General features: G+C 56.5%; 6 protein-coding genes across 6 annotated transcripts; 2 read left to right on the top strand and 4 right to left on the bottom strand.

The window, feature by feature from the left end:
• Positions 1-442: 442 nt before the first annotated feature.
• On the bottom strand, positions 443-3,883 carry ACO1O0_000438 (uncharacterized protein; the record flags this gene model as incomplete). The annotated part of the gene is given in 3 exon segments (XM_083189937.1): positions 443-3,182; positions 3,333-3,830; positions 3,843-3,883. The coding sequence occupies 3 exon segments, from the start codon at positions 3,881-3,883 to the stop codon at positions 443-445; spliced, it is 3,279 nt and encodes a 1,092-aa protein (XP_083053796.1).
• A 3,031-nt stretch (positions 3,884-6,914) lies between these two features.
• ACO1O0_000439 (uncharacterized protein) lies at positions 6,915-8,102 on the bottom strand (the record flags this gene model as incomplete). The annotated part of the gene is made up of 1 exon (XM_083189938.1): positions 6,915-8,102. One exon carries the CDS (start codon positions 8,100-8,102, stop codon positions 6,915-6,917), a length of 1,188 nt encoding a protein of 395 aa, XP_083053797.1.
• Positions 8,103-8,919: 817 nt separating this feature from the next.
• RIB4 (lumazine synthase RIB4) lies at positions 8,920-9,594 on the top strand (the record flags this gene model as incomplete). The annotated part of the gene is made up of 2 exons (XM_083189939.1): positions 8,920-9,122; positions 9,207-9,594. The coding sequence occupies 2 exons, from the start codon at positions 8,920-8,922 to the stop codon at positions 9,592-9,594; spliced, it is 591 nt and encodes a 196-aa protein (XP_083053798.1).
• A 781-nt stretch (positions 9,595-10,375) lies between these two features.
• On the bottom strand, positions 10,376-12,523 carry ACO1O0_000441 (uncharacterized protein; the record flags this gene model as incomplete). Its single annotated transcript, XM_083189940.1, has 1 exon — positions 10,376-12,523. One exon carries the CDS (start codon positions 12,521-12,523, stop codon positions 10,376-10,378), a length of 2,148 nt encoding a protein of 715 aa, XP_083053799.1.
• Positions 12,524-17,913: 5,390 nt separating this feature from the next.
• ACO1O0_000442 (cation diffusion facilitator family transporter) lies at positions 17,914-19,837 on the top strand (the record flags this gene model as incomplete). Its single annotated transcript, XM_083189941.1, has 4 exons — positions 17,914-18,278; positions 18,345-19,247; positions 19,307-19,365; positions 19,431-19,837. 4 exons carry the CDS (start codon positions 17,914-17,916, stop codon positions 19,835-19,837), a joined length of 1,734 nt encoding a protein of 577 aa, XP_083053800.1.
• A 311-nt stretch (positions 19,838-20,148) lies between these two features.
• On the bottom strand, positions 20,149-25,968 carry STT4 (1-phosphatidylinositol 4-kinase STT4; the record flags this gene model as incomplete). The annotated part of the gene is made up of 4 exons (XM_083189942.1): positions 20,149-21,648; positions 21,702-24,224; positions 24,276-25,886; positions 25,942-25,968. 4 exons carry the CDS (start codon positions 25,966-25,968, stop codon positions 20,149-20,151), a joined length of 5,661 nt encoding a protein of 1,886 aa, XP_083053801.1.
• Between the last annotated feature and the right edge of the window lie 444 nt (positions 25,969-26,412).

Genomic DNA, 26,412 nt, shown 5'->3' on the forward strand with positions numbered 1-26,412 from the left:
AATGAGAAGAATATCAAGCAAAGCCTTTGGACCGTGGTGTAAAACAGTATTGACGGATTTTTCTTCTTCATACGCGTAACAAGGAGTGTAGTCACCCCCAATAAACTATGATACCCTCGTCCTCCCAGCGTATTGATCTATCCTGTGTACCATCCTCCAAGTGAAACCCCTCAGCGATTACCCCCTTTTGTTCTTTTCGTACTACGCCATCGCTAAATTTCAAATAAGAGGCTAAAACAAGTGCAAAGAAATTATGGAATAAGGCATCCACAGCGCGGTATTAGCTTCTCCAGAAATTCCCTCGGGAGAACGCATCAACAAAAATCCAAAGGTGACAGTCCGTAGGCTGTCCCCGTATTCTATACATGGCACAAACGAGTAAATGTCGTCATGTGGCGAGAAGGCTCGCAATAGTTAAGATATAAACACGGAAAATGGGGCTCTAGGTTCGCTTGCGGGTATCTTGCGCATCGACCACTTCAGCCGAGGCCCCGAAAAGATCGCCAACACCATGCTCAGGATCGATTCGGTTGATGCTGTGCTGCGAGACGACGCCGAAACTGGCAGGCCGCTCTTCGCGGTTCCCGAGATCAACGTTGATCTCAGTGGACGACTGCGACGAGAGACGCCTCTGGGAGCCGGTGCGCTCAAACGGCAACTGTGAGAGCTGAGGAGCTCCGTGGGACTCTTCTTGACTTTGATCACCGGCCGGTTTTGCGTGCGATGGAGATGTGATGGATCGTGGCTGGCCTGTTGGACCTGAGCTCTTCATGGGGTTATTCCTAGGCATCTTGGATCCCTCCTCAGCCTTGGCCTGGCCAGCGCTGTCGCTAGAATTACCAGGTTCCGGAGGCTGAGAGCCCCGCGGCAGTCGTTCGAGGACTGGGCTGTCCGGCTCATCATCTGCTGGCCCTCGAGGTTCACCGGTCTCGGTCAGCAGGTCGCCTGGTTTGCGCTTGGGAGATGGCTTAGGTCGCGGCTCATCATCGTCAGAGTCGATCGGCCCGTTTCTCAGCACTCCCATGGCCACGGGAATGCCCTCTGGGGGTGTTTCATCTCCAAAAGCACCGTGACGAGCCATCATATCAGGCGGCATGCGCGCACTCCGCACAACCTCGAAGCCCTTGCCCTTCTCCTTGGTTTTGCCTCCAAAGAAGTTGCGGAACCAACCAGTGGCGGTGGCAACGGGCCCCGTTGGATCAGCGGGTCCGGTGCCCAGTCTCCGACCAGGGGCGTCAGAGTTAAGGGCTGGGCCGCGTACACCATAGTAAAAATCGACCTCGCGCGTCGAATAATCTGGCCGGTTGGGCAGGAAGGTGGCAGGGTTACCCCCCGGCGCCGGCGTGGCGGCTCGAGAAATCTCCGCTCCCGCCTCGGCTGCCTCGGCTGCTGGACCCCCAGTGGCACTAAGTCGCTTGGGATCACCCACTACCGAGACCCGACGGCTTCCAGGCTGCGCCGCTTCGGTGAAGTTTTCCTGGCGCTTCCGAGGAGGTCGATAGTAAGGGTCTGCCGCTTCAAGCGGAAGTGACGGAGGTTGACTCTTGGCAAGGGTGGGTGAGGTGAGGAACGAGAATGTGCTCGCTTCGCCGGCCGGTGTGCCTGGGGCGTAGGAGCTTGCGCTGTCAACGTGACGATGGTGGCCCTGTCCCGAGTACACGTCACTACCATCAAACACCGAGTTGCTCCTGAGCCTCTGATGCCCAAGCATCCCACCCAAGCTGGCCCCAGACTCACTCCTGACCCGACCACTGGGCATGGAAAACCCCGTCTTGGCCCCATCTTCTGCATCCAACATGGCCGATGTCGATAGCTGGCTTGCCCGTGATGGTCCGCTCCTAGGAGCCACACGTCGCGAAAGTTGGCGCATACCGAAGATCTTAGACAGGCCTCCTCTCGTGAGCCCGCGGTCATCGTCGCCACCGGCGCCCAACATCAAGGCTATGACTTCCACAATAGTCTGCAGAGCGTTTATAAAGAAGCCCAGTACAAGAACAGCAGCATGCAGAAAGAGGATCACATATCCGATCCAGCCTTTCGGCCCATCGCCGACATCCAGCGACGGGGCAAACGCAACCATGAGCATGACGCTGAAGAACCGCATGGTACAGAAGATGGTGTGATAGGCATTCATGGATGTCGGCGGGCTGAATGGTCGGAAGGCGTGTATCGTGAGCACCTGGATGACCTCGCAGATGGCCAGTAGAATCACCTGGGCAATACCGCTAGCTTGCACAGCTCCAATCGCGATTCCGCGGACGAATGTGAGCACGACAGGTATTAACGCAAAGGCGGCCGAGTGATCCGAGTAGGTGTTGTACAGTGGGCCGTAGCGTAGTACAATAGGTAAGTCATCAAAAAGGACGGACTTGGGCCGTGTCCTGATGATGAGAAACAAGGTCCATGATGTAAAGACGATGAGCAGAACGAGGGTGACGACGGCGAGGGCCACAACGAATGCCGGTGATTGGGGCGCCACAACGAGCTGGAAGGCTGAGAGCGCGATGATAGGCAGAAGGAAGTAGTTGTACACAATGCGAATGACGTTTCCCACCGCGAAGGGGATGTTCTTGGCTCGAAGGTCTTCCTCTGGGATGCTGGAGAGAGTGCGAAGGGCCCACTGGACGAGAAACCCGGCTTGTATGAGGACTGAGACGCCCAGAATGATGACGAGAAGCCACACCATCATGCTGGCCCAGATGTCCTCGGGCTGGGCCATGCCAACAAGCTGCCCCAGCTTCTCCAGCCCATACGACCCGTCAGTAACGTAGATGCCATCAACAACGCTCTGCCAGGGCTCACTGTTGGTGACGAAGCTATGGTTGAACATGAGAGTTGACCACGACGCCTGGCTCACCATAGGCTGGAAAAATCCGGGGTAGTTGAGGCTCAGGCTTCCCGTCAGGACAATGAACTGAATGTACTGAAGACAGTCGCCGAAGCCAGGGGTGACAAGGCGCAGCAAGTCGGCGTCGCGGCCGTAGTTGGATGTCCAGTGGAAGATGCCGGTGCTCCCCCATGGGCTGTACATAGCGGCGAAGATGACTGCGGCGCCCGTGAGGACGAGGATCAGCAGGGGCAAGAACCTGAGAAGCTGGGATCGGTCGCCCAGATCGGGAGTAACATGAGTCGAGATACAACCAATGTTTGTGGCCTTGGTGTCGCCGTATATGACGAGGAATCTGGGGGAAAAGGACGAAAAGGCGTAAGAAGAAAACATATCATGGGTTATGTTGACCGACGGGAGCCCATGCGGGAGGTCCCTACAAGTGGTACATGGCATCAGTAACAGCTCTCCCTCGCAAGTAACTTGGGCAACTCGGGAAGCTCACATGTCATCAGTGTTGAAAACGGGGCCCAGCGGACAAACTCCGTCAACCAGTCCGTCTACGCAAAAGTCCACGACCTCATTCCATACTTCGAAGCTGAGTACCGTGATACGCCGATACAGAGTCGTAGCTTTGGGCTTCTCCTTCTCGGGCTCGGGGGTCTGGATAATCTTGCCAGCCGATTCCTCGTCGTTTCTCCAGTAGGGGTCTTCAGGCGGAGGCAGGGCTTTCTGGCTAAAGGAGCCGGTCACATTCCCCCACACCGTGACCTGGAGGTTGTTTTTCTCGCCCTGGGTGTCGAAGATGGCGTCGGCGTAGAGGGGTTCCCATTGCAAAGGCCGAGGATCCCCGAGTCGATATGAGTCGTCAAGGCAGTTAGAGAAGGGTATTCGAACGGCGGCGACGGGTGTAATGGCGAGTATGGCGAGGAGGAGGATGGTAGCCAGGAGCGTTGGCGGTCGAGATAAGCGTTGGACATGCCAAGCGTTGGGAGACCGTCGTCTGCTCCAGAACGAATAACGTTGTCGACCGCCAAGCATGGCGCGCCTGTTCATGTTGGACGTCGAAGACACAGCACCGTCCCCCATCTTCCCGCGAAAAGACGGCGATGGCAACGGCGTCGACGCGAGTGCCTGTCGGCCCTGGCAGCAACAGCCGCCCTCCGCGCCAGCAGCCGTCGCCAGTCCCAACCACATGGTGAGCAGACGACAAAGGGCCAAGGGCGGACAGCCTCTGGCAGCAAGTCGATCTTTCAGGAGGCGGGCATGCTGTGTTTCCGGTGGCTGGCCGGGCGGCGGAGACCTCGGAGGGAGAGGGCTTCGAAGTTTGGGCTGGAGGATACGAGGCTGCGGCCCCTTCTGGGGGTGGGTGGGAGGGTCGGGGTGGATCGTCGGTGGCAATGCCTAGGTGAGCGATTGACTGAGAGATGGTTGAGGGAATGGGATGGCGCTGTGCAGAACCAGTGGCAATCAAGGGAAACGAAACAAGAGGCCGAGTGCAAGAAGGCGAAGCGGAGAAAGGAAAAAAAAAGGCCAAACGAAAGCTGGAGGTCTGGATAAGCGAAGGTGTCAGAGGAGAGAAGGTATGACCAACGCCGGAGAATAGAACAGCCCAGATCGCGGGTCCCTGGAGTGGGAACTGGGCACCTGGGAAGGTGCGCTGGACCTGCTAGAGCTGGGCCCCTGGTTGCCTGGCGATGGCTGGTAACTAATGCCTGGCAGCGCTGGCAGTGCTGGCAGTGTGCCCAGCCTGTGGGCGCCGTACCGCCCACTAGTAGGTGCCTCAGGTAGGTGCCTCAGGTAGGTGCCTCAGGTGCCCAGCACGTACTACTGGCGAACTAAGGCAGCCAGTGACCCTGCTGTCGGGTGGCACCTCCCAGTGCTCCCACCTGGGTGGGCATTGGCAACTTCAACCAGGTGCCATGCTCCGCCTCACCCCAAGTGGAGGGACAACGAGAACTCGGCTCAGACGCAGGAGTTCACCACGCGCCATGATGCTCCTCTGTCCTCCCCACGTCGTCCACAGCTCACGGTTCGCGGCTCACAAAAAACTTGCTAGTGCGCTGGTACTACTCTCCGCTTGATCCGTCCCAGCTCTCGCCGGCCCCCATTCGCGCCAGCAGGAGGTCGTCAGCATGAGCTACTACCACCACCACCAATGTGGGATTTCACGAGGCGCCTCACAGCCACACCACCACAACCGCAACATCCCTTGACCAAGCGGTCAGCTCTTTCTCTCGGGATTCTCCCAATCGAGTTTATATCCCCTTTCTGGGAACATGCTTTCCAAGGGGCCCCAGCTTTCCCCATCCTCGCTCTCTCCATCTCGTCTCTCTCCAGTCTCCACGGCGAGCCAGCTGCCAGGTGAGAACCGTGTACAACTGCCGACATCTACCCATACTATTACATATACTATGTAGTACATGTACGACTTACGGTTTCACAGGGCGATACGAGGAGCCGGGATCCGTTCCGCCCTATGAGGCATGGTGGACGGGCACACGGCACATCTTCATTCGCCTAAGACTGTGTCGCCCATGACAGAACCCTCCTTTCAGGTTGGTCTTCTATTTTGAGAACATTGGCATACCCCTGGCTAAGCACCGCGTCATCTGCCAGGCCCCCTCCATTGGGCCAGCGCATCGTAATGTTTATACATCGGGCTACTCTTACGTAGTCACCCCTTATTGCACCTACGTATTGGGAACACCGAGAGATCATAGCTTACAAGAGCCAACGTCAATTCATCTGTGGCTATCATGTAGAGGGAAAGCTGCTTTGTTTACGCCCGACCCCCACCAAATCGACACCACTGGACGAGTCGAATCGTTCCCCAAAACGCCCTCGGAATCCCAAATGTAGCCATCACAACCAGCAAATTGTTTCAGGTAGTGCGCTGTGCGTGTCTCTCTACCATGGCCCTCCCTCATGCTTTGCCTTTCCCCTTGGCATGAGATAACAGCGAATACTCGACATCAACCTCCTCATCCAGCCCTGCAGCCCATGCCTCAACTGCGCCCGCCAGTCGCTCCTCCACTTCCATCGCCTCAGACATGTCCTTGAAATCAAGCGTATTTGGCATCTCCCCTGTGATTAGACTCTGGTCAAACAGTCTAAAGCATTCTATGCTCTGAAGAATATCTGCGCCTGAAATTTTGAGTTCCGTCGTCAAAGAACACGTACTCATGCCTCTTGGAATGGTTTCCAGCGGCTGTCTCGAGGATGAACGTCTACGGGGTACTCGACTCTCTACGCTAGGATCCCCTCCCGATGGAAAAAGCTTGAATGGTGAATTGGGTGTCTCATTTCGTCGTCGCGAGTTCGATAAAGGGGGCGTTCTCAAAGCCGGGTATGAGAACAGGCCAGGCAGCGGGGTCTCATCAGTTATTACCGGGCCCCTGATCTCCATCGGGTTCCGTGGAGGGGAACTATCTGCCGTGACCCAGGAGAGTATGTCATTCCGGGGATTCGAGGAGGAGGCTCGCGGGTGGAGGTTGTCTCGATTGGCCAGGCTAGACGGTGACAGAGGTTTGAGCGCCTGTCTGAAACGATTCTTTGGAAGACTTTGGCTCCATGTCAACTCCCCCGCGATAACATCTTCTCCCACAGTAGCCTCCCATTGTTGCATGGGAGTTTGCACCTCGGTCGCTGTGTCATTAGTAGCGATGCGAACATTTTGAGGGCTCACAGGCGGAAAGAAATGATAAATGTCCCCCCTTGGTTGTCTCTTTCCGAGCTCTTGAGATGTCAGCGTCTTGTCAGACAGGCTAGCATGGTACTTCCTAGATCCGATAAGATGTACGGGAATCCGGGTGGTGATCGTATTTTCCATCCAGTAATCATCAGTAGCGTCGCTCTCTTTGCGATCCATGTTTACCCTGGTTTTGGTTCGTAAGTCTACCGTAACAGACCCGTCCAAGGACGCTGTCTGGTCAATATCTGGGAGTCGAGCTGCCTCGTCGGCTTCGCCATTTTTCTCAACGAGGATTGGGATGATGGTCGTGTCATCCAGCCAGCCGTCTTTACTATCTTCTCTCGCTTGAGGAGCCATGCTTTCTCTAATTTTGGTACGTAAGTCTGAAGCAACTTACTCATCTAAAGATGTCGTCTCGCCGGTGTCTTGAGACGGAGCAGCCATATCAGCTCCAAGGCTTGCATCTGTTGTTTCCGAGTAGTTCCTTTGGCATATTTCTTTGAAGCATTCCAGAATGAGTTTCTCGTCGTGGAAGAGGATCTCATCCTTTAGAGGGGCAACGTTAGGATCGTAGGTTCCTGGGGGGCATCGAATATCCAGCTGCAAGAATGGATTGGACTGCGGTTTGAACTTGGCCCCTCCCTCGGTTCGACTCAGGTGGGATCTGAACACGGAATAAATCTTCTTAGCAGTGCCTCGGGTTGATGTGATAGGTCTCGAGTCGACGGAAATAAACGCCCCTTTCCCCTTCACAAGGTCTGGTTGGCAGGTCGACTTGGGCATGACGGCGCTTAGCGCTACAAGGCCACGTGCAGATGCACTGCCGTTCCTGGCTGTGGTGGTTTCAATAATCTTTTCTCCTGCAATACAGACGCACTCGCGGGCCAATTTGGTGCCGAACTTCTGGATGATGACATCCCAGATCGAGCACTCCGGCTCGGTGGGGGGATGATATGCCCAGGGCTGGCCGGGCTCCCAGGGCACCTTGAGGGAAAGCTTGAGGTCCGGCCTCGCAAAGGCGTAGCCAAGAAGCATATCCCTGATCCGCGCAAGGGTCTTACGGCTCTCCTTGACAGCCTGCTGCCTCCTCACGGGGATTGCGCCGAACAGCCCCGCCACCGTCACCGCCGTCCCCACCGGGCCGGGCCTGATTTGCGGGCCGTCAGCCGGGTTGCGACCATGGTCGCCGGGGTCCAGCTTGAGCTGCCATGCCCAGGGCTCGTCGCTTGTTACCGCCCTTGTCTTGACAATAACCTCGCTCGCAACGCAGCTCACGCTCGCAAGAGCCTCGCCTCGGAACCCAAGCGTCAGCACGCCGCAACTGAGGTCGTCGAAGCTGCGAATCTTGCTCGTGGAAGCGCGACGACCGAGTGCTGCAAAGTCCTCAGGGCAGATTCCGCATCCATTGTCGGTGACCTGGATCTTTTCGACTGTGTTGGAAGAGATGATGATCTCTATGGAGGTTGCCCTAGCGTCAATGGCGTTGTCGACGAGCTCCTTGACGACGGACGCGGGAGTGGAGATGGTGACGGAGGAGCCGAGAAGGCGCACAGTATCCGGCGGTAAACGAGTGATGGGCATTTTGCAGTTATTGATGCTTGATGATCAGGGAGAAGAGACCATCGTGGTAAATTTTCCAAGACCCTCCCATTGCCTCAGGCTACTAGAAGTTGCTGTGGTGAAGTTCCAAGCTGGGAAGGCGCGGCCTTCTGTTACCTACCCAGCGTCATGGCTGCCTCGGCCGAGGTGCACCGAGCACCTATTAACTGCTCCACGGTATACTACCTAACCTCACATATTCCTGTCTACTCATAATTACCTACATATGGGCGCAAGACATAGACAAAGGGCTCGTAGCTGCTCGATCTTTATCCGAAAGTGGTATTTTGAAACATGGACAGGCATCGCAACACAGCTTTGGGGTGTTTGATTCTAGAGTGTGATATTCGGCCTTGATAGCCCGGTGATGAGGGCTTATGGAGAGAAGAATATGCGACAATGGCTCGCTGTAGACAAACCACAACCATATATCTTCATGCAATATCAAGTCCAAATCAGTCGCGATGGTGCCTCGGGTCTCCGCCGGCTCTTTTTCTGTCTCGTGCTCGGCATCCCCTGTAGCTCCCAGCTTGTGACGTTGAAGAATCCTACCCACCACCCACCACCAGCAAGTGGCATTTTACCCCGCCACCGGAAGCATCCAGCAAGCTCGACGAAAGAACCCCACATCCCACCACCGCCCTCTTCCCCCCTCCAAGTTCCTAGCTTCGTCAGCTTCAACTCTTCCACGACTCTACGCTAATTTTCCCTCATCCCACGAGCCTCTCTCGCACCCATCCCAAGGACACTCCCTCACACAGCTTCAAACCCCTCGATCTCCACCCTTCGCGCGCGCGCCATGTCTCTCAAGGGCCCCACCCCCCAGCAGCACGACGGCTCCGGCCTGCGCGTCGCCATCGTCCACGCCCGCTGGAACGAGACCGTCATCGAGCCCCTCGTCGCCGGCGCCAAGGCCAAGCTCGTCGAGGCCGGCGTCAAGGACGCCAATATTGTCGTCCAATCCTGCCCGGGGTCCTGGGAGCTCCCCATCGCCGTCCAGCGGTAACCCCTCCTCCGCGCCCCCATCCCCCCCTTTTTTATTTTGAAGAGTCCAGAGTCGCTGACAGGAAGCTCCCAATCCCACAGCCTCATCTCCGCCTCCACCATCCAGTCCAACGCCGCCGGCGCCCCCTCCGCGACCGACCTCCTCGCGTCCTCGACCGCGGACCTGACAGCCACCGCCGCCGGCTCGGGCCCCTTTGACGCCGTCATCGCCGTCGGCGTCCTCATCAAGGGCGAGACCATGCACTTCGAGTACATTGCCGACGCCGCCGTCCACGGTCTCATGCGCGTCCAGCTCGACACAGGCATCCCCGTCATCCTCGGCATCCTCACCGTCCTCAACGAGGACCAGGCCAAGGCCCGCGCCGGCATCGACGGCAAGGGCCACAACCACGGCGAGGACTGGGGTTCTGCTGCCGTCGAGATGGGCGTCAAGAGGCAGGAGTGGTCCGCGGGCAAGATTGAGGGTTGAATAGGCATCTGGGGCGCCGGGAATTAAAGTAGGGAAAGGAGGGTTCAGGAGCCAGGAGTCTTTACTTGTACAATAGACCAAGAGCATCCAGACGTTTGGTTTAAAGAAATTGAAATCAATGGCATCAAATGACGAGTGAATGTATGGTTGGGCACGCGACCTCGCCCAGGAGTATGTGTGCTTTGATTAATATGAATTACCGCGTGAAAGTGTCTATTTCCGCAAGATGCGAAACAAAACCACGAAGCCCGACAAACCCTCATTAGTCCAATCGCTATTATTCCTGGCGCGTCTGTTGGGGACGGCTGCAATAGTTCAGTGTCCAGAATTAAGGGGCCCCATCATCTCTTTCCTTCTTCCTTCTTCTTTCGCGGGTCGAAATGCGTAGTAGCACGGCCGCGAACTCGACTCCATGTATTCATTCTATCGCCCAAGGAACCTCCCTGTCTCGGATCGGAGCTCTTCTCCCCAGTGGGCCGCGCCTTTTTAGTCTGGCCCTTCTTCCCCTTGGCTGATTGGGAACTTCCACCGCTGGGCTGCCCCTGATCAACTTTCGTCTTCCCCTTGGCTGATTTGGGGCCTTCGCCACCAGGCTCTCCCCGGTGGACTCTCCTGGCCGCCTCGGAGCTTTTACTGCTGGGCTGCCCCCAACAACCTTGGCCTTCCCCTTGACCATGGAGCTTCTGGCGATGCCGTGTTGCCGGTCACCTCCCCCACTAGGCTTTTCCTACTGAACTTTGCCCTTCCCCTTGGCCTTGGAGCCTTCGCCGCTAGGCTGTTCCTAATCATCATTGCCCTTCTTAACTCTCCAACGTGACTTCTTCTGATCCCTCTTTGCTCGCATAGCCTCCCAGCCTTCCTCGTCGTCATCGTCGGCCTCGATCTTGGGCTTGGCGACCACCCTGATCGTAGACCTGCTCTTGTTGCCATCAGTCTGAGACAAGACCAAGGTGCCCGATGCCGAGGTTGACCGCTGATGCATCGGCTGACCCGCGAGCGAGCCTGAAGCCTGCGATACTGGCCTATAGCGTCCCGGAAGGCCCACATTGCTTCGCTCCGACGGTGCTATCGACTGAGTGTAGCCCTGAGGGGGGCTGTAACCAGTATGGAGATACGCGCTCGACGTACTAGGCTGAACCATACTCATGGTACGCGAGCCCGCATCCATACGGCGAGGTTGGCCAGTGTACTGGCCGCTCATAGACTGGCGACCCAAGGACAGGTTACCGAAAGATTGGCTTCCGGCAAACATCCCATAAGGATGCTGCGGCGGTAGCTGCTGTTGCTGTTGCGGCGACATGTACTGTTGCATCTGCTGCTGCATCTGCTGCATCTGCTGCTGCTGTTGCGGCGACATGCCTTGTTGCATCTGCTGGTGCATCTGCTGCATCTGCTGCTGCATTTGCTGGGGCATCTGCTGGTGCTGGGCCCCCATACCCTGATTCCCTGCCATCATCTGCATGAACTGCATCTGCATTTGCATGAACTGGGTCATCTGCTGGGACATCTGGAGCTGCACTTTCTCGGCTGGGGAGGGAGCTGCTGGGGTTTGGGGGCTCCGTTGAAACCCACCGTACCCCAGTTGAGGACCCTTGTCGAAAGGATCATCGTTCGGGACACCAGCACCGCGGAGCCTCTGGCTCTCGATGTTGGGACTACCACGTCGCTTGGCCCTGGCGCGTTCCTCGTCCGCGATGACGCCCACGAGCCCGTGTGGGTGTATGGGCTGGGGCTGCATGGACTGTCTCGAGGCGTTTCCACCCATAAACGGCACGTCCTGAGGTAGGCCTCTGGCAAATACCGGCATGACGGAGGCACGCTTGCCCCCAGCGGAAGCCGGCTCACCCATTGCTGAGGACAACCTGGGTACCTGTGCCTGGAGTAGCGCCGTGGCTCGAAGGTTTGGGTTACTAGAGCCAGCGCCAGCCATGCTCAGACGGGAGGGACCGCGTCCCTTGTTCAAGAGTCCCTGTGCTTGTAGAATGCCCAAAGGAATATCTTCGTCATCATCCTCTTCAGACGCTTGACGAGCGGCCCCTGGCGAGGGCGTCCTGGCCGTGCCAAGCTGCGGCGCGCTGAGCGAGCTCGGAAGATGAGGGCGGCTCGGGGGCGGAGCAGGTGAGACTGTGCCACCTACCGTCTTCATGTTCTTCTGGCGGTACGCAATCATCGCGTCCGCCTTCTGACGCCTCAACTTGGCGTCCGCCTTTAGTTTCTCCTGCTCGTCGTAGTCGTCGTCATAGTTAATTTCGTCCGAGTCGTCGTCGTCCGCCGTACCACCGTAAATAATCTTCTCCAGATGCTCGCGTTCCCTCTCTTTCTTGAGCTTTTCGAACTCGGCGGCTGTCATGACCTTGCCAGCGGGAGGCGAACTAGGTTTCGCAGCGGGCGTGCTTCTGGAGGCAGCACCCGAGAAGCGTGCTGGAGTCCCCGCAAATAGATTGTCCTCGTGCTCGTGCTCGTGCTCGATTTCGTCCCCGCCTACAGGCTTTCTCCAGGTTGATGTGAAGGATTGGTCTTGCCAGTAACGAGAGGTCCTATTACTTTCGCCTGGTCCGTCGGAGAGAAACTTGGTAGCTGCGACAGAATCGGCAAGCAATTTTGCGTCCGCATCTTCCACGACGCCTCCGGGACTGGCAGAGGATCGGTACTCAAAGGACGCCTGGTGTCGGGGGGCATGCTGTCCCCGATCGCCGGCAGGTGAGAGGGTTGACGAGCTGGGCGCAGCATCTACCGGCGAGGCAGTGTCGAGGGTCAATGGAGTCGGGGCGCCAGAGCGCTCATCAGCTGGCGGTTCATTGCGCAGAGTTGTTGCACTCGACCTCTTGCCGAATCCAGTAAACATAGATGCGAAATCACCACCCAAGTCCAGACCACGGCCATTTTCTAGCCTTGGAGGCGTTGCCGTACTCGCGGTGGACGCCGTCATGGCTCTCGTCCTCCCCGTTTCGTCTTGTCGTTGCAAAGTGGGTAGAGGTGGAACGTCGGGAACCGGTTCGTCTTTTGGCGGCGGTGGGGCATTTTTCTTTTGCATGCCGAATGAAAACGTCCTGCCGGCACGGTCCAAGAAACTGGATGTAGACTTGGGGGCTTGTGGGCTCGTGGGCTCGTGAGCCGGTACTCTTTTTTTGCCTCGTTTGTCGTCGTGGCCGTGAGCCATGTCGGCCGATGAAGGGGCAGTTGAGGCATTGCTATGCCTAGAGGACGTGGCGGTCGACGTCGCCTTCGTAGTGTTCGATCCCCCGCTTCCACTATCAGCGTCAGCATCGTGCCCTTCCACTTCAAGTCGGGGTGAGTCACGCCGTCGGGCTGTCCCGCTGCGACAAAACAAGCCACCTGGGTAACGGCCCGATGCCCAACCACACCCGGGGTTCTCCGCCTACTTACCGGTGCCCATAAGTATTCAAACCAGCAAACATGTTGTCCCCCCACGACGAATCCGAGTCATGACTGGCATGCTTGGTCGCGGGATTGGCAGGCGTCCTCGCCATACGGGCGCCGCCGTCAAAGCCACGGCCGCCCGGAGGAGGGTTCCGTTCGAGAACGCGAAACGTCGAGTGCTCGGTGGACGTAGGCCGGGTGTTCGGAATATCTTCCGGGCTGACAGCGGACTTCCGCCGAAACGCGGCAGAGAGTCTGTTAGGCATGTAGAATGTAATATCCAAGAAACGCCTAGAGGCAGCGGCAACCCATGAAATAGGGTTGAAGGGTCGGTCGGTCTTCACAGAGCAGCCTCGGGGCCGCTGGTCTGAGCGTTATATGAACGTGTGAGACGTTACAGGGGCTGACGGAGGTGATGTCAGACACCTATTATTCCGGACGTCTGCTGAGAGAGCAAAAGCACAATGTGCAACGGGCAACTGCATCACGGAAGACGAGATTAGCATACAATTATACGTGTGCCAAACCGGGGAGGCGAGCTCCAGGGGTCGGAAGATGCATGGATGGCAGAATGACATATATCGATGGATAGATCGCTGGAGACAATGCCAAGCGCCCCCGGCAGCTTTTATTGGGTACACGGCGTGGGCATTGAGACATGAAGCCGAGTCGTCGGTCAGGTATTGCTTGCGGCCACGGGAGAGAGGCCCGGTGTCTGGGAAGATTCGAGACTCACATTATTACTAGGTAATTTCCGGAAGTAAGAAGGCCAAGTATTAATGCCAGCTACCTCCGCCTCAGACGGGGTCTCAGGAGCCCGGATGCTGGAGTAGAGGGTAAGGTATTAAAAAAAGGAAATTTTGATCTTGTGGTAAAGAAAGCGGTTCCGCTAATGCGAGTCGGAGAGATGCGAAAGAATGGAAACGAAACGAGGCACGAATGGGCGCGCGGCAACCACGCAGATGGCGGCAGCTGCTCAAAACGAGGAGGATCGACGACGGATCGCGAATGGAGAGCCGGTCGACGGAAAGCGAGAGTCGATCAAGGCAACGCGGCCGCTCGGGAGAGGAGCTGGGCGAGGGAGGAGCACCGTGCTCGTACAGTAAGTAAGTAATAGCCAGGCAGGCGCTCAAGACCTCGGTGCCTCGAAAGAGATGGGGAGATGGGGAGATGGGACGTGAATTCCAGCCCCGATGCCAGCAATCAAATGATGCGAGGTATGCGTAGATGGTGGACGAGAAAAAAACGTGCTAGAAGACAAACAGGCTGGAGCTAGACACCGTGTACGTGGCGGGGAGAAGCAAATGCTGAGCGAGCGTCGAGAACGAGCGGGCGGCGGCTGGGGCGGGTGAAGGGGAGGAAAATGGGCAGGAAGAGGACACGGGAGGGGGACGAAGAAGGTTTGGCTGATGGAGCGCTCAGTGAGCACGCTGCACACACAACCACTGGCAGGTATCGGTTAGTGAGCATGAGCGCCGTGGCCACCGAATGCATCCATTGCGCAGCAGGCGCTCGTGTGTTCAATTTTGCGTGCACTTGACCACCCGTTGGGCTGCCAGGCTGCGCTTGGCTCCCGGCCATGGACTCACCAGCTGGCCTGGGTTGCTTGGCTGCACCCTTGCACCACAACAGGCAGCTTTCACAAGCTAGGACAGCGAGTGGCACCGAGTGCTTGCTGATCCAGTGATCCCCGGCCACTAGTCTCAGGTTTATCCATGTCGCGCTCCATGTCGCTCCATGTCGCTCCACCACTCCTCAGTTTCCTCCGCCACTCCAGTCGGAGTCCGTCACTCCACAGGAGAACCGAGCCGGATCTCGTAATGATGGAGCCGCTCTTCGTACCCTCGACCGTGGCGTTCCGCGTTCCACCACTGGGTGTCCCTCGAGCGTCACGTCTCTTGAATGCCTCGAGTATCCGTACGGATACCTAGTAATAGGTACCCGAGCTTCAGCTTGGGTAGCCATCATAAGCCGTCGGATTCTCCCGCCGCCAAAAGCAGTCGCCGCCATAAAAACGGGTCGGACACTTGACCATTTCCAGTCGCTGTGGCGGACAAAGGAAAAAAAAAATTAAAATAGATCCGGAGTCAGCGTCGTCCAGGCACACACTGGCTACCTAGGCTGCTGGGGTGTTTCGAGTGATTGGGTGGGAGGTCTCAGGGCGCCAGGAACCAGTCGCCTGACGTTTCCTCCCTCATCCATGGGACCGACCAACACTCCAAGTCACCCCAGGAGGCCCTATACACCATCATAACAATAGCATGTTTAGGTTATATTTACAGCACCCGCCATCCAACTTGGCGCCCCTACACAGTCCGTCCTCGACAGCAGCATCCTCGTCAAAGGCCAACTGGCTACTCGTACATGACCGGCAAGATGAAGAACACGACGGCAGGCACGTTTGAAGACACGGCTTGGAAAGCAATGTGTAGTACTCGTAGGATTAGTAGTACTACTATATGTACTAGCTGGAAGTCATTGGGCCATTCCCGGGCTTAGTGAGAACGCGGGACCGACGAGGCCCGAGCGACAGAAGCATCCCGATCTCGATGTCTATATTCTGTCGGTCAGTGCGAGAGTGTTGGGCCTCACGGCGGGCGAGGAAAACAAAGACGGGAATTCTTGATCGTAAAAAAAATAAAACAAAAAAAAGACATATTCTAGAGACAAAGAATCTCAGAAACATTTGTCTGCAGGGGTTTCCTCGGCAGGAGCAGGATCCTCCGCAGGCTACTGAGAGTCCAGGCTGGGCAGTGTCCTACCTGCGAGCACTATTAGGCCCTTATTTTAGTCTCGACCCTTAATGATGGCATGGGAGGCCAGGGAAGTGTGGATCGAGGCGGGGACGCCCGGTGTTCCGGAGTCCGGACCCATTGATTTGACGGGTTTGGGCTTTGGCCCAAAGCAAAGCTCTGCTCATTGCTATGCAACTCGTCGCCTCCTAGCTTCGGAGTTGAGGCTTGGCGACTTGGCAATCGTTGTCTCCGGCACTAGTAACGAAGGACTTTACTTGGTAGCACTCGCTGACTCGCGGTAGCTCCTATAGGCTATGTTATGTATGCAGGACGAGCTCTGCGAATGGCTTCATTTTCGTCATCCATCTGCATTTCCAGAGCGAGTGCGAAGGACTAGGACGAATACGGAGCGGCCACCCATGCCACCGCAAGTGATCTTCAGGAGTGGAAAAGGACCCGAATCGTCAACTATCAACATGACCCAGAAAACCTGGCTGTGCGTGCTCGCGTCGCCGTCGACGATCCGCACATGCGACGGGTCACAGCAGTGCCGTGAGAGAGGACAGCATGAAAAATAAACAAAAAAGGGTTCAAAGCCGCGTCCGCATCCGCGTCCTGCAGCATCGGCACCGAAAGAAACTTCGGTGCCGCAATCCAGAACAGTCATCAGCCAGTGCGACTACGTTCGTACAGCTTCCCAACCAAGAACTGATACCAGCTCATAGTAATAGTATCTGTATTTACCAACTAACTAGTAGTCTCCATGATTGCCTGGTTCCCGGAAGAGAGTCCCCCCCTCAACGACTTCCTTCCATTACACTAGTCTTATACTACTACGGGTAGTATTATAGATACTATCGCCGTCATGATGCATCGGTTTTGTTTCTCTGGCAGCTCCACACCATCCACACACCATGCTACCATGCACTGCAGGTCTGCGCCCACTATTACAGCGCTCGTATCCAGCGCAGCCTCAGCGCCCGGTCATCATGCCACCCACATTACCAACAAGTTTCCAGCGAACCATGCCAACCCACCGTTCGGGGAGGAGCGCTTGCGGATGCATGCGAGACATGACGTGCGTGCAGCGTGTGGAGTGTACCTGAGACATGCAGGGTAGGCATCCCGAGGCGGCATCAATAACACCACCGGACATGGCCGGATCTTGGTGCAAGCAGTGGTCGCCAGCCAGCGCCTTGGAGGCTCACGACTGGGAGACGTCTTCAGATCTTTCCAGAGGGGGGAGGCAATCCATCGTGTCATCGGTTGGGGCCTTTCGGGTGGGTACCTACCTGTTCATGATTCTACCTTAATGAACCTGATCGGTGAGAAAACTACAAGGTAATACCTGATACGGAGGCCTGGAGGGGGTGATTGCGAAGAACAAGAAGGAAGGTGCGGATAGTCGTGAAATTTCAGGGCAAGTACGGATACCTTAGTGTTGCAAAGCCCGCCAACAAGAAGAAGTTCACGTCATGTTTTCCGCTGGTGAGCGCTGGCCATCTCCCCTAAGCCATCTCCCCCAAGAAAAAGCTCCAACGTCGTCTAGGAATGCTGCTCTCGCTTCCCGGATGCATTCTGGCGAGGTCTGCATACCAGTGCTACGACTACTGGTACTCGTAGCCAAGTGGTGGACTATACCCAGTACGAATATGTGAAAGGCAAACCTTAATGTCTGTTTCTCGGAGGGGACCTAAGAAGCGGGAGTGAGTCGTCGCCGTCCCAAACCCCCATACTCCGTACCATGAGATGAGATCAATGGATCCTAGCCCATGGCGCTGGAACTTGAGGTAGCATTCTCATTTTTCTAACAGCACGTCTCCTGAGACGTACCCGCATTCCTGGGGTGAGGCCCATTGCCTGAACGGGCCCCAGTTCAGTAATTTTCAGTTTCAAGCGTCAATTGTTGAGACATCAACCGCCCTACAGGTAACCTTGGTACCAGTGCTCAGAATCGCAGCGTCCTAATTGGGCAATCACTTCAAGGTCTCACCCCACCGACTCATCCACGGACAAAACATCATCACCAGCATTCGCGAACCATCGTCGACCTCAGTCGAAAATATCGATTCGAATATCCATCGGCAAAGCCCAGCGACTGAGTCCACAAACAAAATCCCATCCCTGACGCCCCAGCCCCTCATCAGGCCACCACAACAGAGCGCTGGGGCACCTCCCCCAGTGTCGCACCATCTCCATCGCCATGACGTCGCCGACTGCGCGCCCTCGTCGCATGTCGACGCCTTCGTTCCTCGTCCTTAACGAGGACTACAACTATGGCCTTCCCACCCGCAGTGGTGCCCTAGCATCCCTCATCCGCACCCGTTCAGCCTCGAGTCTGTCAAGCATCACCAGGAACCGCTATGCCCAGGATGAAGAGGCGGCCAATGCCCGTCACGCCGATGAGGACGACATTGGCCGCCTGCTCATGGACGAGGAGCGCCTTAGCCAACTTCTACATGGAACACGGGCTCGCAGCATGAACCTTATCGGGAAGAGCAACCCGCGCTACCGATGGCAGAGGTACTGGAAGACCCAGGACGAGCTCAAGGGGATGCGCACCCCAATGTAAGGCTTACCCTACCATGCGCAAACCAACCTCAGATCGTATCGAAATAGCTCATGCTCTCCCAGACGAAAGTACTATGAGCGCACAAACGAGCTCATTGAGCAGTACCTGTACATCGACCGCCTCCTCGACTCTGCCATTCCCCACGAGCTGCTCAACGAGTACTCAGCCGAGCTCGAGGCCTCTGCGTTTCGCCCTATCCATGTCCCTGCCACCATTCACGAGCACGATGCTCACAACGAACCTCCCCTCTCTCCTCAATCTACTGCCCCTAACCCTTCTGGACCTGTCTCGTACGGCACCACAACCCCCACGACCAACGGCACTGGTGGCAGCGGCGCTGGCACCATGGCCCTGGTGAAGCGCACTCCTAAGGACATCTTTCGCTCCACCGAGAGCCTGCCTCTGCTACAGGTCACTGCCGAGGATGAGGAAGACGAAGAGGAAGGCGGGCCCTCCCCCACCGCTACCCCAGACACAGAGGGCCCAATACCCAATCTTCCATGGCTGGAGGAGGCTGATCTCGACACCGACAGCCCCATCGTGACCCTGGCCATCTGGGTCAACTTTATCGCCAACGGCATCCTCCTCGCCGGAAAGCTCGTTGTCGTCTTCTCAGTGCCCTCCATGTCCGTCCTCGCCAGTCTTGTCGACGCCGTACTCGACTTTCTCAGCACGGCCATCGTCTGGACCACGACCCGCCTCATCTCCGCCAGCCAGCAGGACCAGTACAGCTACCCCGTCGGCCGCCGCCGCCTGGAGCCCGTGGGCGTCCTCGTCTTCTCCATCATCATGATCACTTCCTTCTTCCAGGTCGCCCTCGAGTGTATACAGCGTCTGGCAAGCTCTGAACACGAGGTCATTGAGCTTGGCATTCCCGCTCTTTCCATCCTGGTGGGGACCATTCTCATCAAGGGTGCCGTATGGGTTTGGTGTCGACTGGTCAAAAATTCCAGTGTCAGGGCATTGTAAGTTGTCACCTACCGCCCAAACATATGCTTTAACCTGATCTAATGCGATGGACTAGGGCCGAGGACGCCAAGACAGATGTCATCTTCAACCTGGGCTCCATCCTCTTCCCCATCAGTGAGTCCCCGTCCAACCCTTCCCTCTCCTGAGCCACCCGTACCTCCTAACACCCCTCGGCGCAGTCGGCTTCTACGGCCACATATGGTGGCTCGACGCCACCGGCGGCCTCCTCCTCTCCCTCTTCGTCGTCCTCCAGTGGAGCCAGACCTCGGCCCACCACGTCCGCAACCTCACCGGCTTCTCCGCCCGGCCCGACGAGCGCAACCTGCTCCTCTACCTCACCATGCGCTTCGCCACCTCCATCCGCGGCATCCAGAACCTCCGCGCCTACCACGCCGGCGACAAGCTCTTCGTCGAGGTCGACATCGTCCTTGACGCCAGCATGCCCCTCAAGGACAGCCACGACCTCTCTGAGGTGCTCACCTACTTCCTCGAGAGTGTCCCCATCGTGGACAGGGCCTTTGTCCATGTAGACTACACGAGCTATAATGCCCCGACGCATATGCTCAAGCAGAACTCGTCATCGTGATCCTCCATTTTTCTCTTCTTTTTATGTCTGTCCTGTACTACTGCTCAAGGGTTGGGTATGGCTGGTGTTTTGGTACACGAAGAAACGTTGATACCTTGGGATAAACGGAGTTCTTTTTGTTTTCACTATGCCTTAACCAGCGGGGTGTTCATTGTTTCTATCTGACGCCGCGCTAGCTGACTATATGTAGATGGTATATGTATATAAGCGGTATTGGGGAGAAGCAAAAGATAACTGGGTGTGTGGTGTGTGGGTAATGAAGTGTAAGATGAATGGCCCCTGAATAAAACGATGGAAACCAAACCACCACCTCAGTAGGGGATTCCGTTGGTAAGGAGCTGGAACTGATCATAGATGCCCGTGCTGTAGCTCGAGTAGCTCTTCCTAATGAGCTCCTTCATAAAGTCGGCGGCCTCGCGCTCGCTCTTCTCCAGGACGAACCTCTCGCGGAAGTGCTTGACGCTCTCGGGCTTGAAGCACGGCAGGCCGCTGTCCATCATGAGCCAGACCATCTGGCACAGCTTCTCGCAGTACTGCCTGCTGGCGAGGAAGGCCTTGACGCAGAGCTCCTCGAACCACTTGAAGCTCTGGTGGTCGGTGGAGCCGCCCATGACGGCGAGCATCTCCTGCGTCAGCTTGAAGGGCGCGCGCTCAAACTTGATGCCGCCGGGGGCAATATCGAAGCAGAAGCCAAAATCAATGTGGATGATGTGGCCGGCGTCGTCGATCATGATGTTGCCGTTGTGGCGGTCCTTGAACTGCAGCAGGAAGGATATGACCGAGTAGGCCGCCATGGACTTGACAAAGTTGTTGCGGGCCTGCTGGAAGCGCAGCGAGTCCTCGTTGCCGTACTTGGAGACAAAGTAGTCGTAGAGCTTGTTGACGGCTTCGCGGCCAAGCATGTCTCGCGAGATCGAGTTGGGCAGCACGTCAATCACACCGCAACCTGGCCCGGTGGCGGTGACCCGGTAGGGGAAGACCCAAACATCGAGTCCGACATCGTGGAAGATGCCCCGGAAGGCAGAAATCATCTGCAGGGCGAGGACATCTTGTCTGCAGTCGTCGCCGACCTTGAAGATGGCCGACTGCCAAGCCTCCATGGTTGTCTCCGGAGGTGCACCGTTCTCGTGGGGCTCCTGAGGCGCCTTCCTTGCATCCTCGAGCACCTCGTTGCCCTCATCCACGCCCACCTTGGTCTTCTGGATCCTGAAGGTAGCCATGAAAGGGCACTTGGCGTGGCTCTGTAGCGGCTTGCCCGACTTGCGATCGATACCAATGACGGAGCCGTCAGGGTTGCTGGGCAGGTAGACGCCCACCTCGACCTTGATCTTTCGAAGCTCCTCCTCGATCTTCTGCTTCTTCTCTTCCTTGGGCTGCTCCCGTATAGGCTTAAGCTTGCCAGAAATACTGGTGACTTCGTCAAAGAATGCAAACTCCTTCTCGTAAAAAGCCTTGTCGTAATCAGCAAAGCTGTCGACCATCTTGCCCATGACTCTGTCGAGAGTTGGCTTGATCTCATCGGGGATCTGGGCATCCTCGTCCTTGTACGAGTTGGCCTTCATATTCCAGATAATTTGGTGGGCAAACATCTGCGAGAATTGTGCCGTCTCAAGAATGTAGCGCTCGACATAGCCAAGCGTGTCGTAACGCAAGGTTTGGACAATTTGAGGGACGTAGAAGAAGGTGATGTCAATGTCGTGTGCCTCTAGTGCGCGCATCGCGTACTGAATGATGTACGGGTGGTCCTTGTACGCCGGTAAGAACATGGTCACTGCTGTGGCAGGGACCACGTTCTCCCAGTACAGCAGATACTGCATGGTGTCAGTTTAGAGCAACGATTAGAGTGCAGTACATGATGACGTACCTTGAGGACGGGTGCGGCATCAACCGGCAGCAGACCGCCAAAGATAATAGGGAGAGCCTCTGGGAGCGAGATGGCCTTCTCGGGCATGCTCAGGAGCAGGAGCCGGATCTCCCGATGGAGTCGCGGGTGGTGGAATCTGGTTGCGAGCTCGACGGCGATGGCAGGGTCCAGCCACCAGGCGGTTCGCACCAAAGAGGTGAAAGCCTCCTTGGAAGACTTGGCCGAGGAGTGGAGTTGAAGGTGGGATCCTTGATGGTTCAGAGGGTTGATCCACACTGACAAGCGAACTTGTTCATTTTCGAGGAGCAGCTGGAAGAGTTGCTCCTTGGCCTGCAGGGACTTGACGTTGCCCACAGTATGGGCCCCAATGAAAGCCACCGTCTTAAGGGCAGCGAGAACATCCGAGATGAGTCGGACTTCCGTCTTGAGCTGGAGAAGGTTGCTTCCAAAGGACCACTTCGGCGAGTATTTGAACCAGCTTAGGCCGGCAGACAGAATCTTCTCCTTGAGCCTCCATTGTGCGGTAGCTCCAATCATAGTGCTAGCCCGCAAGATACGCAGGCCGAACAAGACGATCAGGAAGCGCAATTCTCGCGCCATTGGGTGAGGGGAGGCATTCTTCAAGGCGGTCAAGGTAAGGTCGATCATTCGGAGGAAACTCCGCCTGGTATCGATGCTTCCAAGACGCGTAGCATTGAAGTGGCTGGAGAAGAACTGCATCAAGCGAGCATGCGGTGACAGCATGTCGTGTACGAGCTGCTTCCGTTTGGCCAATGCGTCCAACTCACTGGGCCCGTACTCTTCCTTGAGGAAAAAGGGATCCGGATGGGTCAAGAGAGGATTGAACAGTCCGACCTGACGGGAAATGGTGAACTCCCACTGTTGAAGAATCTCATTGGCGAGCTTCGACTCGAGTCTTGGATTCTCGTTGATGACACCCAGCCACAGCGAAACGCCAAGCTTAATGGACTGTTTCGTGAAAAGGGCAAATGGGATGCTCACAAGATAGCGGGCTACAGCGGACTCGTCGTTCTGACTCCGGCAGAGCAGCGCAGCGGCTCTCCTCAGGATATCTCGCACCTCCCCGAGGGACGTGGTCTTCTTGCTGAGGATTCGCGCCTCCACGTGTGCCAGCGCCGTTGACGCATTAGCGCTTTCGTTCAGGGCAGACTGCAACGAGGTCCTACGGCTCAGCTGCATGAAGCTCATTAACTCCTTGCCACGATCGGGGAGGGTCTCGCCGTAGCGGTATTCTTGTCGCGTAGTGTACTGTGCGATGAGGTCGGATGCCGTGTTGATATCAGTGTCCCCGACCCGTTCCAGGGACTGAAGTCGCTGGTCGGTAGAGGGAATGATGGATCCCAGCTCCAGAGCGAATGATCTCCCCAGCGAGATGTGGCCGTAAGCACCATCATCACTGAATTCCGACAGGTATGTCTGAAGAAGACCCTTGACATCCAGGGGAGCCAGGTTGATGGCCGTGTTGACCCAGACCTTGGCCTTTCGGTTGAGGATGTCCAGTGTCCACCTTCGGAAGTCATAGTCATCCGACAGCTCGACAGTAACGTTCCCAAGCTTAGACTTGAACACGGCGCGAGGCGCATACAAGTCTGTTTCGGCCTCGAGACAGCTGGTCCACATCAGAGACAGAAGCTCCAGCAACGCGAATAGCGATGTCCGGCTACATAAGGCAGACGGAACATCTCGAATAATCCGGTCAGCGCAGGAAAAGGCAGCCTGTTGCACTCTTTCGATGCGATGGCAACAGCTGCAGAAGATCGAAGCCAGCTGCTTGGCAGCGTACTGGGCAGAGAATGCTGGGTCGGTTCCTCCAAGGGTCTTTCGAAGATACTTCTCAACGACGGCAGTCGTGATACCTTCCATGGTGCTGCTGACATCGCCCTTGCGCATGCTCGGCTCCAAGAAATAGTACAAGACCTTGGTACAATCACCAACGTCGGCCCGAAGACTCTCGACCAGGTATGCCGATTGCAAGAAGATGGTTTTCCTGTAGCTCAGACCCTTAATGTCCCCAGCCTTGGATGGGATCAGCTCGCTCAGCTGCTTCTTCTGCGCCGACTCCCGCTCGGCACTATTGCCTCGCCTCAGAACAGTGTTGAGTTCAATATCACTCTCAACCTGCTCACTGCGCTGTTCCGGTACCAATGGTGGGGAATGCACCGCAATTGTGCGCAGCTCGCTCATATACTTCTTGCCTCGCTCAGTCGACGCTGTGAAGCCATGGACCACAATATTGAACCACGCATCTCGAAGAAGTCGAGCCGTCTCCTCGTTCTCAATTGGCTGTGCTGCGAAATCATTGTGGGACATGAAAACGGCCAGCGGGTGGAGGAGTTCGGCAATTTCCCTTGCTGCCAGTTGAACGTCAGCTTCTTTCGTGTGGGTAGACGAAGGTGCGTCGCCAAACGAGATGACAGTCTCCAGCAAATGCTCCCAGTAGATGTCGAAAAGGGGCGATTCCCGGCTCAAGTGGGCAGAGATATGGGTGCGAGCCCTCATAACCTACTATTGTTAGTGACGCATACTCCTGTGAACGGGAGATATTCTCCTTACCGCGCGTAGCAGATGGTCCTTGTTTTCAGCAATACCCACGTGGCATACACGAGTACACATCTTGAGCAGAGACCGGAACTCGAGCTGACCGCCGCTCAGTGCCAGCGCTGCGGCTCCGGCGACAATATGAGCATCGGCGCTGGGGTTGACCTTGCCAAACTTTTGCAACAGCATGGACTGGGCCAAGGCGGTAATCTTTTCATCTTGGCAAGCCGCTGCAATCCCGCAAATAGCCTTGATGACATTCTCGTAAGCGAAAGCGGTGTCATCATCTCCACTGATCCTCAGAGATATAGCGCTTCCAAGAGAGTGTCGGCCAGCATAGATCGAGGCCAAGCCGGACTCACCAGCACTCCCATTGGTCTGGCCGTTGATGGGATTTGGCTCCGTCTCAGGACTCAGAACATTGCCGAGGGAATAGAGGGTGCTAATGACGGCGTCCTTGGAGAGGAGCTTGAGGACAAAGGCCAAGCACTTGGAGGCGACACCAACCGCACTCCCATGAGGTGCGGTCTGAACGATGAACCGTGGAAGAACCCGGCTAACAGCCGATGTGAAGGGCGGCGAAATGTGGCAGATCAGTGCGAGGGACTTCAGAACGGCAGAAGCCAAGGTGTCATCTGCCATTTGAAATGGGTCCTCCAAAGTCTCCTGCAGCCAGTTGAAAAGAGTTTCCGTATCGGCCACTTCCTCATTAAGGAGCGAGCAGTTGAGGAACGAAATCAAAGCGGCGGACTTGACCTCAAATGCCAGTCTCTGCTGGGACGGGGTGCCCATACGGACAAAGTCAGCGCCGGCCTCAATGTGATTCATCTGCTCAGATGCGTAGGCGGCGAAGACATCGACAGAGTGCATATCACCATCCAAGATCTTGGGAAATCCCGAGCGGAGCTGTCCGCCTCGCGAAATGAGCAGGTCCAGAATGTGCGCCTTGCGGAGGTCATCTGCATCGGCCACCATCAGGGATGTACTGGACACCACAAGCCACATAAAGCTCCGTTGCAAGAGCATCGCGCCAAGGGGACGCTCCAGATGAGAATAGTGGCGTATCAGTCGTTTCCATTCCTTCACTTCTCGATCGTGACTCTGGGAGTTGCGGATAGTCGACAGGGCGGTCTCGACAGCGACGAGGAACGGATCAGACAGAAGGTGCCGAACCTTCTGAATGAGTGCCAACCTCCCTCCGGTTTTCCAGAAATCAGCCTGAGCAGATGCGGCGTCCAGGAACCCCACCAGAGACACAACAATGGTCAGGGTCCGGATTGCATCGTTCAGATGGATGCTGTCAGGATCCCCGGCAGGGGAGCCAACAACACTATCCGCCGCCCGGGTACAAGTATTTAAGAAAGACCCTATGCTGTCCGCTGCCGTCTCCAGCAGATCACTATAGTTTAGGCCCAGTGCCAGCAAGGCTCCCGTGACGTGAAAGGACAAGGCTTCGGTCGGGGACGGATCGATTCTGCGAAAGAATGGCGAGTGGGTAAAGGTCTGGACAGGCGCTTCGAGCATGTATGGAGTAAGTTGGTACGAGAGTCTCTGGGCACTCTGGCCGGATTGAACGTTGGGTGCAGTCTTGCAGAGGGCCAGTAGGACTTCGAACTCGCGAATCGACTACCTTGATCAGCATCGAGGCCTTGATATTGTTTACAGTCTTGGAGAGATTTACCATGGGAACCTTCCCTAGCGAAGTCATTGACTTTGCGCCAGGGGCATATTCCCTCGCCTTGCCCGCTGCATGAGATGCTCGACACAGTCTGTCCAAGTCAGATCGATCAGAGGAAGACGAGCTTGCTGCGGACAGCGAAGCTATCTTCTGGAGCGCTTGGGCGCGAATGTCACGCGCCATTTTGAGCTTCAGGAAGCCAGCGCAGGCATTCAGAAGGGTTCAAAGAGATGGAAATTCAGCATACAAATTGAGCAACAATTTGAAATGCCAAAAAGACGTCGGAGCCGTCAAATATGACGCCTCGGCTTGGCTCTCTGATCCAGGAGGTGAACCCCCCTGTCGCACCTGTTGCGCCTGCTTAGTCATCCTGAGCTACCCCAGCTCCAAGGCTGCAGCTTGACGCGGCGGCCCGCAACCAACCTTAGAGCTCAACCACAAGTCATCACCATCCACCCTCGCTTCTGTCACCAT

The sequence above is a fragment of the Amphichorda felina genome, assembly GCF_050947745.1.
Source record: "Amphichorda felina strain 45539 chromosome Unknown scaffold_1, whole genome shotgun sequence".
NCBI lineage: Eukaryota > Fungi > Ascomycota > Sordariomycetes > Hypocreales > Bionectriaceae > Amphichorda > Amphichorda felina.